The following is a 14,132-nucleotide window of genomic DNA, read 5'->3' on the forward strand; positions in this document are numbered from 1 at the left end:
TCCCAGGTGTTCTTCTAAAGAGTATAGCTCTCCCCTTTTCTCAGTCTCTAATTAATAAAAAATTATATACCGCGATAGCCCTGATACCTCCCCTAATAACAGCGCTTTGCGAGGCACCTTACACCCCGTGAAAGCGTGATTTCGGCAAGCAAACCCCAGATCTCATTAAAAAACGTAGTGTTTTAAAAAGATCAGGGTTTAATTAGAATGACAGGTGTGGCTTCTTGAAGTCGTTGTCTTCTCCCAGCGCCAAAGTTGGGGTGTCGTTTTATTTAAAATGCTGAAAGGGCTCCTCTGAACAGCCACAGCGAGGCAGAAATTTCAGACAGCAACTTTTCTTGATGTGGGAATCGGTGGAGGGATTTTATTTATTTAAAATATAATTATCCCACCTTTCTCCTTAAAAAGGGCTCAAGGGCACTTACAACAATTAAAAGACAGGGTTTAAGGTAACAGCCGTGAGTATACAATACTTAAAGGATCAAATGAATACAACACTTAAAAAAAAAGTAAGCAACATCAAAACACATTCAGAGCAGGAAGGTACTGTACAACCCTCCATTTAAAACCTCACTCAGGCAGGCAGTCATTAAGGGAAAGCCTGTCTGAAGAGAAAGGTCTTCACGTGCTTGTGGAAGGAGAGCCAAGATGGGGTCAGTCTGGCCTCCAGTGGGAGGGAGTTCCAGAGTCCAGGAGCAGCCACAGAGAAGGCCCTATCCTATGTCTCCATCAAACCTATCTGTGAAGGTGGTGGGACCAAGAGACAGGCCTCCATGGATGATCTCAGCACCTGGGCAAGTTCATAAAGGGAGATGCAGTCTTTCAGTCAGCTTGGATGGAAACCATTTAGGGCTTTTTAAGTTAGAATCAATACTTTGAATTGTGCCAGAAAACAGATCGGCAACCAGTGGAGTTACTGTAACGGAGGTTTCAACGTGGAATAAATCTATATTAGTCTTGAAGATGTCAAAATAATTGTTTTGCTACACTTGCTAAAACAGACTCTTTATAGCTACTCCTTTGATAATATCTCAGATATCTAAATCAGTTGCAGGGGATGTGCAGAGTGCCACAAACCACCCCCAATAGGCTTTGTCTTTTGGAGTTTCAATGTTTAAGTTAGAAGGTGGGACCTGCAAGAGGATTTCTGCTTCTTAAAGGATTTGGTGTACATAACTCCCTTTCGTGTGTGTGTGTGTGCACACACGTGTGTGTGTGTTAAACAACGTGTGTTTTTCTTAGCCTTTAGTCTCGAGGGCTGGTCTCTGAGTGGTCAGCAAAGTATGAAGTAACCTCAAAGGCAATGAAGAGCAAACAGAAGTATTAATCACTCTTCATAATAAACAATTTGCTTTGTTTGGGTTTTTTAAAATTACATGTCAGGAAGGCAAGATAGTCACCCTACGTGATTCTGTACTTGGCACAGTTTTGAAGTGGTAAACCTTGTGAAACCACGTGTGACATTTTGAGTGTGTTTACTCAGGGATGAGCCCCACGGCATCCACTAGCCTCTATTACTTATGGTGCCAGGCCTGATCGAGATAGGGCTGAAATGAATCGTGTTGTCCCACTTTCCGAATACATTATTGTGACTCTGGACACATAGGATGTCCTATGTTTCTGGAAATTCTGGGATGTTCTAGTACCTCCGATCCACACACAGTGTGTCAAATACAACATTTCCTCATTTCTCCTCTGCACCCCATCCACAATCTGCCTCTTCCTCTTGTCTCTCCTTTCTGATTCTCCACCCGTTACACTCTGCCATGTCCCTTGGCCTTCTCCACGTTGTGCTTGCACTACCTACAAACTTTTCTCTTCAAGAAGAGGTTAACATTTTGGACTACAGATGGGACAATGAAACAACACGCCATTCGTTCATAATTGTTCCCACTGTGCTTTTATAATCCACTCATTTCACAAAATGCCCCCCAGATGTTTTTCATGACTTAAATTAAGCCTAATGTTTTGTATACTTCACAGCTGAATTTAAATCCTTTGGTTTAATAGCAACCTAGTCTAATGCTATTAGTAATGGACTTCATATCTATTGTATTTTTGTAATACAAAAGTATTTTTTTAAACAACCTTCACCCTTAAAAAGACCGCTGGCAGAATGCAGCCAGATGTGTAAAGAGGGGACATCTCGTAGACTATTTCCCCAGCATATGTCACAGAGATCACCAAAGCAGCTTCCGAACCAAATAAATTGGGAGGTATCAGTATGATGGTACATGCTACTGAAAACAGCCCGAAATACACTGACACATGACCAAACTTGATCCCAAGAGGGGCAAAAAAAGCACGGCATTTGGAAAGAAAATGTCTGGTAGGATGCGACATAAGACCTATGTCAGATGGATCTCAGAAACAAGTCTGAAACAATCAACAAGACAACCTATCTTTAAGCCACACAAAGGGTGTATCTGAAAGACCTGTAACTCTAGTGTACAGAGACAGGAAGAGTTACCATTCTTGGACTACTGTAATAACCCCAAACTGTGTGGCTAGTATTGGCTGGAGTATCCTGTGCACTGTGACTCGAATTATTATTTTTCCTACCTCTCCTAAGAATGTGTGCTGTTCTAACCCTCATGAATTGGGATGGTAGGGTAGGATTAAATGTATAGCTTTAAATGTATCCCACTTCACTCCAGAGTGATTTGAACCCCACTCTTCTTCTTAATAAACCTTTGTGCTCTGGGATTTTCCTAGGAAATTATAGTAATCAATAACGGAGGTTTTGGAAGGTGCATGTGAGTGTACTGCAGCTTCCAGAGGCACCACAGGCGATCGGTTAGTTGATGAGGGAAGGAGGGCCACACTAAAGCTGACTGCCTGATGTGCTGCTTTGCTACATGCAAGGTGTTTGGTGGATAAAGCTTTTAAAAAATGTGACTCACCCTTGTTTTTAAGTGGCATCACCTCCTTTAGTGTAAGGTGTAGAGCCACTCTGAGATGGGGAAATGTATTCCAAAAGGGGGAATCTGCACATCTGCATCTAACCAAGGTTGAAGAAGGTATGGGTGGACTATAAACAGAAGATAAATGGGAGCTGCTTTTCCCATAGGCGAGGTACTCAGAACGGGAGAAGATGCATCTCTCAAACTTGCACTGAACATTTAATAAACAATATTTATTGAATACAGCAGTGTGACACCTTGATGTTTTCCAGATTTTGTTAAATCTCCAACAGGTTCACTAGATGTGAAGCAAACTATGAAATTTTCAATGGCTCCCTCATAATTTGATGCAATCAACCAGTCCCTCTGATGAAGGAAAGGGTGCCCACCATTAAAACTGGCCATAGTTGAGAAATACTTCACTGCAAAGTTCCTCACATTACACACCAGCAGGATATCTGATGTGTAGTGTGAGAAGGATCCTTCCCACATGCTGGGGCTCCACACCCTACTCATGTTTCAACACAGGTTGGCAACCTCCCCCAATGCCACACTTTTCTGCATAGATGGAGTTGTCTTGTGACCGCCGGATGTGGAGGTTGTCATCGAAAGACGTGTGAATGATGGCCCCACCTCTGGGCGGAACCCACACTCTCTTGGGATGGGGGCAAAATGGCGCTCTCTGGATGATGTTGGGCTCCCATCAAGACCAGGGAGGACAGCCAATGGCAAGGAATGCTGGGAATTCCAGATCCACAAAATGTGGAGGGCTTCACCTTTCCTGTCCCTCATATACGTGGATATACCAGTCAGTATCTGAGGCCTCCTGTGATCCCCTGGTTGAATATTTTTGGATAGGGGGCCAGTTGGAAAGAGAGGAAGGTCAGTTAAGGTTGCCACATCTTCTAAGCTCAGCCCTTGAGGTTCAGGAGGCAGAGCCTGGAAGTAAAAGCAGAAGAAGTTGGCAAGGCCTCGTTACCTCAGCTATGAAGCCTAACGAATTTGGAGGGAGAAGAACCGACAGCAAAACGTTGTGAATCTTACAGACAATAGCTTTCTCTGAGGTGTTATTCTGACCTTCCTGAAAAGACATTGGCAAATGGGGGATACCTGGCCAGATCCTGAGGACGAGCAAACCTAGAACCAGCTCAGAAATGTGTCCACTTTCTCCAGACGCCCAGAACTGGGAAAAGAACATGGTGTACATGCAGAGACACCAACGTGTGCAGAGGCAATACAGCAGAGCGCATTCTTCCCCATAACCTTCTTTCTACACTTTACGATGATCTTAAATTTCCATTTGCCTTGAATGCACGTGAAGGACGAAGCATGTGGATGGTGTTGAGCATCTTTGTTTATCTGAGACTGGAATCTGCAGCCTTTAATTTTGCAGCTGCCCTTTGCGTTTAAGCAAAATAATTAAAAGGGTTGTGCGTTCTGATGGTTGTATAGGCGGCGTGGTGCTCTTTTGAAGAGATGCCACCAAATCCGAAGGCTGGAGCCACAGAAATAATCCTGAAGGGAGGAGAGGTTTTCTGATGTGCAGGTTGTGGGCAGGAGGTCGCCTTTGAAATATTGCTGGACGACAGCACTCATCAGCCCTCACCGTTGACTGTGTCAGCTGGGAGAGGCCTTAATAGGAGTTGGAATCCAACAACCTCATCAGGGGCCACTACAAAGTGTTTCTGTACAGGTGTGTAGATTTGGGGTTCTGGACTACAACTCCCAAAATATCCTCAGGGAGCACATCCAGAAACTCAACTTCTGTACGCCTCTCATTTCCTCTTCTGCCATAGAAGAGATGTTGGGCTTTGTGCGTTTTTGAAGGCTGTGTAAAAAGAAGCAGAACCTGTGTGTTTAGACCCATGTGGAAGAGGCTGTTTGCATACGCCTACCTTTCCAAGCAAAGAGGGGCAGAGCAGAAGTTCTAACATCTTCCCATTCAGTTAGGAACACTAGGAATTTGGGAAAAATCATTTTTCAGCAACACCTCCCTGTTGCCTGGACTGGGGGGGGATGGTGGAAGCCTCTTGAGTTACTAGAGCCACACTAATCCAAAAAGTTATATTTCTGAGCTCTTGGCTCTGCTTTAGGGGTTGGACGGTGGACCCAGCTACGTATCTCCAACCAAGCTTGAAGACAAGCCACCTTGCTTCAGATCTGTGTTTACAACGGCGGATTTCCCACACACGGCCACCCCACCTCCCTGCATTCCAGTCGCCCCTTTTAGCCTGACAGCGGCACAAAAGAGAACAAGTCTGTGAACGAGAAAGTTTGTTTTACCAGACAAAACTGTACACAAGCAGAAGAACTCCAGGTTGGCATGAGAAATAACTCGAAACGAGATGGGTGGGGTGGGAACAGGGGTTGGGGAAATTACTTAAAACTCAGAACTTCCACTGGCAATTTCAGGCTTGAAAAATCCAGAAGATAAATAGGGTGATGTGGGGCTGTCATAGTCAGCCTTCCTCCTCAGATAATTTAACCATCCTTTGACTGTTAAGTATTTGGTTGATTTGTCCCTACAACATCGATTTAAACATTGGTTTGTTTTGTCTGTTAAAAGACTAGGAAAATGATGCATTGTTGCATTTTTTTTTAAGTATAATGTATTGTGTATAAAAAAAATTCATTGTTTTAAAACACTAAAATGCAAAACACTCTTTTTGTTTAAATTGTAAGCTTTCACAAGTCCCATAACCCATAGCTTCTTGGCCCATAATTGCCAGACTTGCTTCATCAACATGGATCATGGCCATACTTGCTGAAGGATTTTAGGAGGCCAAACTAGTTTAGGGGTTTTTGTAACCCAAATTTTTGCAAAGTCTGAAACGGGGACAGATGATGAGCGACACATGGATTCAAGTGTTTGGACCACAGGGAGGAGGTGGAGGGCGAGAGAAATGGCACAGGTTGCTCTTACTTTTAAGCGTGAGATAATGAGGGGACTTGCTTGGATTTTGCAAGTCTAGGGCACTAAGGTGTCACTGCAGGGCTGGCTTATCTCATTTTGAACTCATTTTAAGTAGGTTTTCCACCCAAAACATACATGACATCACCTGCTTTCTCAGACTAAGCAGAGTCGGCCGAGTTAAGATAGCTGCCTGAAAAAACCGATTTTGAGTATTGCGGAAGAGAAGGACATTGGTTATTATTTTAATTTGTGGTTGTTGCAGTTTTGCCATTGAGTTTGAGGAAGAGGTACTAGTGGGGTTTGCTGTCTCGTGTACCATAATAAGGGGGGAAGGAATCACCATTTACTGCTCTGCCTCAGACAGCAGAATGCCTTGGGCTGGCTGTGCCCCGTAAATGACTGAACTGCCTCACTGGAGACATTTGAGAGCTGCAAATTCATTAGCAAGCGTTGATTCTCTGAAGCAAGACTGTCTGCTCGGGATTATTTATGGATTAAATTAGAAAGCATCTTCTGAGAGAGCTCTGCATACATATCCTCTGAGCTTTGCTGATTAAAAGACACATTGGTTAGACCACAGGGAGTCTAATTAAGAAATAAATAAAACAGCAAAGGCAGACCATGCGAAGGCAAGACTCAAGGCAGTCCGCGCCTGAGGTAAATATTCTGGATTCATTCTGGCTGAAGGTTCTTGTCTGAACAGGATTAAACACAGTCGGACGTGGTGAAACCTGAGTCATCCTAATGTGTGCTCCTTGGAGACAGCTGGGGTGGCTCTGACGGGGAGGGAGGGCTGCGTGAGAAAATGTTAAAGACAACGAAACTCACACTAGGAAAAAAAAAAGTGCATAAAAACCCACCTGTTCGACCTGAGTGAAACTAGCGAGAATTAGGGCAATGTCTTAGTGGGAGAGGCATTCGTAGTTGGGGCAAATTTTGTGTGTGTTTGTGTGTGTGACTAAGAACAAACTAAACTCTGGAACTTTTTGCCCTTGAAGGGCTACGACTGGATTTTTCCTTTTTTCTCTCTCTCCTTTTGATGGCTGCAGTTTGGGTGGGGGACAAATTGGGTCAATTTGGCCAAGAAGTAAGGCTGTAACGAAGCGTTGTCTTTGGAAAAGAAGAAAGGGTTGTGCCCTGCTTTCCTGCTCAAAGAGCAAATCAGTTGTACAGAGTTGCTGGATTTTTTTTTAAATGTGGAGCGGACAGAATGAAGTCTCCATGTGTGGAGGTTGACACACCACCCCCAGGAAATGAATGGCCCCAGGATTGCCAACTCTCTCAAGACCTACTTAGTGTAAAGCGGCTGTGCTTTCAGCCATGGTGTCCTCTGCAGACTTGCCCTGGCGATCATACTTATTATCACCAAGTTGCAATTAAAGCTGATGTTTACAGATGGAATTCCTGTTCAAAGCACACGTTCGTGCCAACCCACGGCTGCTTTTCCTTGCAGTGTGCTTGCTTAATATTTGTCAATTAAGAGTTTTCAGAAATGTATGAGCTTTCTACTTTCTGGGATCCACATGTCTAAAGGTTGGACTTCTTGTTAGCTGGGATGAAGTAGCTGGCTGGCTCGATTACTTGCCCCATATGGATTGATTGGTTCTGTCTGTCTGTCTGTCTGTCTGTCTGTCTGTCTCTGGTCTAAGGTCACTCCTAGAGATGGGCACAAATTGGCGGTTCGGTTCAGTTTGGTTTTTGGCCCAACAGGTGTTCAAAGGTCCTTGCTCTGCCTCCTCCGGGCACTGCCCCTGAGTGGGCACCTGCTAGAGGAGGCAGGGATAGGAACCACCTGTTTGGCCAAAAAACAAACTAGCGCATACTGCTGAAGTGGTGATTCATGCTCCTCTCTAGTCACTTCTGTCTGTGCTCCTTGATTCTTTCTACTGGTGTAGATTACGTACTGTTGATATGGCCATCGTGACATCAAAACCTGGAACCATGGCTTTTCCCTGGCTTGTTTGCTCCACTGGCTACGGAGGAATAGGACCTGATCAAAACGAGTGGAGAAGAACAAATCAGAGAGACAAGGCATGGTTTGTTATGTTGCCTGCCGTGTAATTGGTAGCTTAAGTGGCAAACCACGTTTAACAGAAGCCATGGCTTATTGTGACATGTGAACATGAGTAGTTCTCAGCCTCGTGTATTGCTCACCCTTCCTATGTCAAAATAACCACACTAGGCACACAAGTCTTCTCTTTATGAGGTCCTCTGTTGTGGCTAGGAGTCCTGTAACATTCAATTCCAACTAAGTTTCTCTAACTAGGAGGTAAATTTGTAGAAAAGAAGAGAGCATTGGTTGAGCTCCACCACGAAAGGGGAAAGGAAAAGGAGAATAAAACCCACTTTGTGCTTGGAAAAGTCTGTTTGTAACAGTACATTTACCAGCGTTGATATAGCTTGGAAAAGTTCCATTTTCAGATGACCCCTTCTGCCACGTCCTCACAAAAGAGACAGTTCTGGGGGAGGCAGAAAGTGGACCTGGCTAACATCGTCAAGCTGGCTCGACTAAAACGCCTGTCCTCTGTTCGTGACTGTTATTAGCAAATAATCGCAACTGCCTTTGATTCTGGGGCAGCCGAGTCAACAATGATCTGAGAAAAACTCTTGCCCCTGAGGCCACAGTGCCTCTTCATGCATAAGCACCCAAGGGTGGGGCTTGGCGAAGATGTATTTAGCTTTGTCCCTCTGGCTTTGTAACTCTGTACGTATTTACTCTGCTGATTTTCCTTCTTCCCCATCAGCCGGGCTGGAAATGAAAGTTGCAAGGAGTTCCCCACCCATCCCGGGCCACATTACCTTTACTAATTTGTCCTCCTGAGATAAACTGGACTGAGAGATTGTAAGTGGTCCAGTTAATTTCACAACTTGGCAGCTGGAACCAAGGGGGTCCCATAAATTCAACACTCAGTTCAGGCCAGCTCCACCTTGGCTGGGTGCTGACTGTGAGCTTTTAGGAATAGCCCACCAGGCTCCAGGTAAGCGACATCAGACCCTCTGGAGGTTTACTGGATTGCAACTCCCATCATCCACAGCCATTTGCAAGGGATGAAGCTGGGAATGGTAGTCTGAAAATCTCTGGAGCCACAAGCTTGAGAACATCTGTTTTCATAATTGTTCTTTCCCATGAGCGTGGAACCTGCAACAAAATGTCGCAGAGGAAAGCCTAAAATAGCCAGGTCCCTCTCTTACCTCCCAAAGCTTCAGATGAAGACAATAGGAAGAGTAAGTCATTGTCATTTTAATGATTTAAGCAATGATGCTGAAATACGTGATTTAAAAAAATTAGTTCTGGGGGAATGATTTGATTTCCACCAAATTATTTATAAACTCTTTTCTCGTTTTAGAGGTGTGATGGATCTATCTCACGCCTGTAGGGTGGAGTGAGAAACAAATCCCAGAGACCAAATAATCAGTGTGTAGTGAAAAAAAAATGGGGGGAACAAGCCCGGATGTGTTAAGTTACTGAGCCCTCATAAATTCCACCCTTCCCCTAGAATTTGTCATGTAGTACAGACTGTATAATCATGACAATGATGCATATATCTCTATGCAAATGTGCCAAAGTGTGTGCTTGCTTATGAGAGAGAGAGAGAGTCTGTCTGTCACGATTAAGCCATAGCTTGTCATGGATGAGGAACCAGAGAATTTGAACCCGAGTCCAAGCCAAGAGTGAGTGAGGACTAATAATGGCCAGGCAGTGTTAAAGACGGAAGATGAAATGTAAGGGCATGATGAGGGGACCAGGGAGTCACTCAAATGTTTTTCAACCACAACTCCCATCAGTGCTTGCCAGAGAGATGATGGGAACTTCCGGAGGACCACATGGTCTGCGCCACTCCTTTTAGTCGTTTCTCTTGGCCAGACCCAGTGGTTACCTTGGGGGTGGGGAGATGGAGTCACTCAAGAACCTTAGAACACGTTATTAGCCTTGTACAAGGGGCGGGAAGCTCTTGGCCCCCCATGATTTTTGTTAGACGGCCAGCCCCATGGATTATGCTGGCACAGGTTGATGGAGGTTGTAGACCACAAGTGGTTCACCGTTGGCCTGGCAAGATGCTTCAAGCCATAGGTCTGGTGGCTTGCTACACTTGGCGGTTGCATTCCAGCTCCGTTAATGTCCAGTCCTTTCATTCACAGCATTGCAGATTCTGGGGGCCTCCGGGAGATGATTCTCCCAGACCCAGAAGAGGTGAAGCATGCATACTGAGACTTTTCTCCAGCTGCTTCTGATGGTCTTCTGGGATCCCCATAGCTCACTCTCCCAGGCAGTTTTCATGAAATAGAATATTGTAGAATATTGACTTATAGTTAAAAACAATACCCTTAAAGGTGATTATGTCTTTTTAAAAAAATCAGCTCCCTAATAATTCAAAAAAATTATGCCTGGAGCCTCCAAAGTAACACAGGGCACGATGTATCTTGCACTGCTTTCCAGTTTGTTCTGGGCCACATTTATCATCATCATCATCATCTTGGAACAGCAGAGCTAGTAGGGACCCTATAGATTATCTAGCCCAGCCTCGGTCAAGGAGGCCCAGTGGGGGAATCGAACTCCCAACCTCTGGCTAAACGGCCAGAGACCTAAACCACAGACCTATCCGGCCGTTATTTTAAGACAGTAGTCTTGACTTATAAATCCATATATTTGTTGTTGTTTAGTCGTTTTAAGTTGTGTCTGACTCTTCGTGACCCCATAGACCAGAGCACGCCCGGCTCTCCATATATCACTTTATCCATCTAAAAGATCCCTTCTTTGTGCAGGGACCTGACTCTCTTTAAGATTTTTATTATACGTTGTTCTTGAGTGCTCCTACTTGAAGGGGGAATCCGTGTAAGCCCTGCAGAGAGGCACTTTTGGTGGTGGCCCCTTAGTTTTGGATTTTTAATCATTATTGTGATTTAACTCCTTTTAAATCTGTAATTTACTGCTGTATTACTTGTTTTAATATACCAGATGGGCGGGATATAAATCAAATCAATCAAATCAATCAATCAATCAATCAATCAATCAATCAATCAATCAATAAATAAAATTTCAACATTATGAGCTGCTTTGGCTGGCCTCGCTGGGACAAAAGCATCCTTAAAATGATGCTAAATAACTAAGTACATCAATAAATAATTCTAAAATTCTTGTATCACAAACCTGCTGGTCCCTCCTTTGCTCCTGCTCCGTACCAGGTGAAAAATACTTTATTTTCCTAGCTCTTAGTGAACAATACTTTACTGCTGTTTTTATTGTTTTGAGCTTTGTTTGCTCTGCTTTTACTGTCAACCTTCTTTTACTACTGCTTTGTTTGTTTTAATTCTCTCCGTTGCTGAAGTTTGATTGAAACCGACTATTTACAGCCTTGGGAGCTGTTTTCCTACAAGGCAGGATGAATAATAATAATAATAATAATAATAATAATAATAATAATAATAATAATAATAATAATAATAATAATAATAATAATAATAATAATAATAATAATAATAATAATAATAATAATAATAATAATTTGTTAATTTAAAAAATGACCTGGAGTTTCACAGTGCCTGGCTCTAGAACCTGTTTCAGGTCTTTTCTGAGTGGCAGAAATTTTCAAGGAACAACAATCACACTATCTTTTTACATGTACGACCTACCTGCATTCTTTCAGAATCCCCAGGGGTAGTTCACAAAATCATAGAAGGAAATGATTAAAACACAGTAAATTACGTAATCTGTGGCTGTCAGAAATTGCTGGGAAGGTCAGAAGGAGGAGATGAGAGTATGTTTGTTTGTTTGTTTGCTTGCTTGTTTGTTTGTTTGTTTGTTTCCCACATCATCGGGCCACCAGGCCACTCTGGGCGGCTAACAACAATAGGAACAACAATATTAAAACATGATAAAAAATAAATAAATTAATACATAACCGAACAGGGCAAATTAAAAGAGATGATAGTGAAGGTGGTAAAAAGGGCTGGTGGAGAGGATGGCAAAAAGGGAGTCCGAGATCTTAATGCTCTGGGAAAGCCTGGTGGAAGAGCCAAGTCTTCAGTGCTCTTTAGAAGTGCAAGACACTTTATTTTCACAGTAGATTTAGTTTTCCCACAGACACTGTGTGAAATCTGGCTTAGAGGTTTCGCCACCGCCTTATCCCACCCCTAACATGGGTCGCCTTGATGCAACTCGCCAGGAAACATCCCAAAGATTAACATTCCCCCCATTGTGTCTCCGCTCAGCTTCAGGTCTGTCCGCCTTCTGAAGAACGACGGGATGGGCTTCCAGAAATACTCCTGCATGAATGAAGACGAAGCCTGGAAGAGCTACCTGGAGAACCCCCTGACAGCAGCCACCAAGGCGATGATGAGGGTCAACGGAGATGATGACAGTGTGGCTGCGCTGAGTCTCCTCTATGACTACTACATGGTAGGAAGGCAGAACACAAGGTCCTGCCCCCTGGTTGACATGTCTCGTTCACCGTTTACATTTTCCATAGGATTCAGAGCCTAGAAACATCTCCAGATTCTCTCAGGAAGAATGCTCCTACTCTGTAGGGATGTCCATATTGTCCTGTCTGGTGGTAAATATAAGGCAACATCACCATATATCTGGTGGAGTCCCCAAAAGGAGTGTTTGGCTGTGTGTGTGTATGTGTACACTCTTGATAAGACAAGACTTAAGACCATTAGGTGTTGGCCACTGAATTTTTTACCTCAAATATCTGGAATATTTCCTTCAGCAAGTTCAGAGGGGCTTTATGGAGTCTCTGCCACATATTGGAATGATTTTGCTACAGTCCTCACTCGTATAGGTAAATTGTTTCAGGCTATCTCTGTTGTGTATTTAACTGGACAGCTCAATGAGTTAGGTATCTGCCTGCGGAGCCAGAGTTTGGGAGTTCGATCCCCCCTCTGTGCGTCTCAGAAGAGCCAGCCTGGGTGGCCTTGGGCCAGCTGCACAGTCTCAGAAGACCTCCCCAGAAGAAGGGAAGGGGAAACTATTCGAGAGTATTCTCTACCTAGAAAATCCTGAAAAGGATTGCCAAAAACCGGAATTGACTTGACAGCATGCAGTTGTACTGTATCTCTGGTGTAATCCAAAGTATTTGAAGGTAGCTTGGTTTGGAATGGGCAACTAAGAGCCAATAACCGCACAAAAGCGGTGCTCCTCATTATGGGAACTCATTCTGGTGAGCGCCTGCACTATGAAATTTACCACGACGCCAGTGTTGTCAATATTACCAACCTTTGCTGGATTTAGTCTTCTTGAACTGCCACAGTTTCCCATGTCCTAACCTGCCCTAGTCAAGCTTTCCAGGAATTATAGCTTTCTCAGGGTACAGAAAATTCTTCCTAAAGTTCCCAGTCTTTCCAGAGAAGACGGATGATTTTTAAACTCACTTAATTTCCTGGTGTAGATATGCTCTGTCAGGTATCCAAATCTCATTATTTTGTTCAATTCCCTCCTAAAACACCTGTATCTACAGCATGGGCAGACGCAGTGTCTTAACGAATAGACTCGCTCCTCTAAGATTCATTAGCAACAACCTGTTGACAGCACAGCTGTATTTATTATTCATTCTAGATCGGCAGCTTTTCTGGGATAGGAGCGTGGGAGTTGCTCTATGGGGAAACAAAAATGATTGCAAGTCTCAACATAGAAAGGAAGATAGAAATGAAACTATAGCGCCTGCAAATAGACAGATCAAGATATGTTGGCAGTAGAGAACCATCCCAGAAGTATGTCCTCTGGTTATTCATGCAGTCTTTCTTTTCTTGTCCTCTGACAGATTCCGAAGCATAAGACGCTCCTTCCATCTGGGACAACGGGACGCAATGAGCTTGGGAAGAGGTGAGAAAGACCACTGTCCTCTTTCATGTGTTACTCCGTGGATGCTGGCCAGTAGAGATGGCCACGCACTTCTGGACAAACAGGTGTTCTGTGGACACCCCGGCTGCCCTCCCCTGCCTCCTCTGGTGGGCGCCCAATCAGAGGCAGCATCCCATCCTTCCCTGCCTTTCCTCCTCCTCTGAATGGGTGCCTGACAGAGGAGGCAGGGAAGGGAAGCCGGGGTGCCTGCGGAACACTTGTTCATCGAAAGGGCCAATATTTGTCCATTATGAATGGAGGAACTGCCGGTGATTTGTGCTTCTCTCTACTGCCAAGCAAAATTGGTCACCTTCGCTTGACTTTGACCAGCTAGAGAGACCAAGAGGCCCCACGTAAACCTGTATTTTCACAGAGTATTTGGTTTATGTAGTAAAATTATGTGGATGGAGAAAAATCCAGATTTTGTTATCAGATCAGAATGTATGGTACACAATTTCTGGGACAGAGCTGGTTG

General features: G+C 44.0%; 1 protein-coding gene across 1 annotated transcript in view; it reads left to right on the forward strand.

Moving 5' to 3' along the window:
* The window catches only part of GRHL3 (grainyhead like transcription factor 3), a 52,651-nt gene that overhangs the window by 7,042 nt on the left and 31,477 nt on the right, over positions 1-14,132 (forward strand). The window contains exons 2-3 of the mRNA XM_020800122.3: positions 12,028-12,214; positions 13,578-13,639. Of these exons, the coding sequence (XP_020655781.3) occupies positions 12,028-12,214; positions 13,578-13,639 (249 nt within the window). The remainder of the gene's footprint in view (positions 1-12,027; positions 12,215-13,577; positions 13,640-14,132) is intronic.

The sequence above is a fragment of the Pogona vitticeps genome, chromosome 9, assembly GCF_051106095.1.
Source record: "Pogona vitticeps strain Pit_001003342236 chromosome 9, PviZW2.1, whole genome shotgun sequence".
Lineage (NCBI taxonomy): Eukaryota > Metazoa > Chordata > Lepidosauria > Squamata > Agamidae > Pogona > Pogona vitticeps.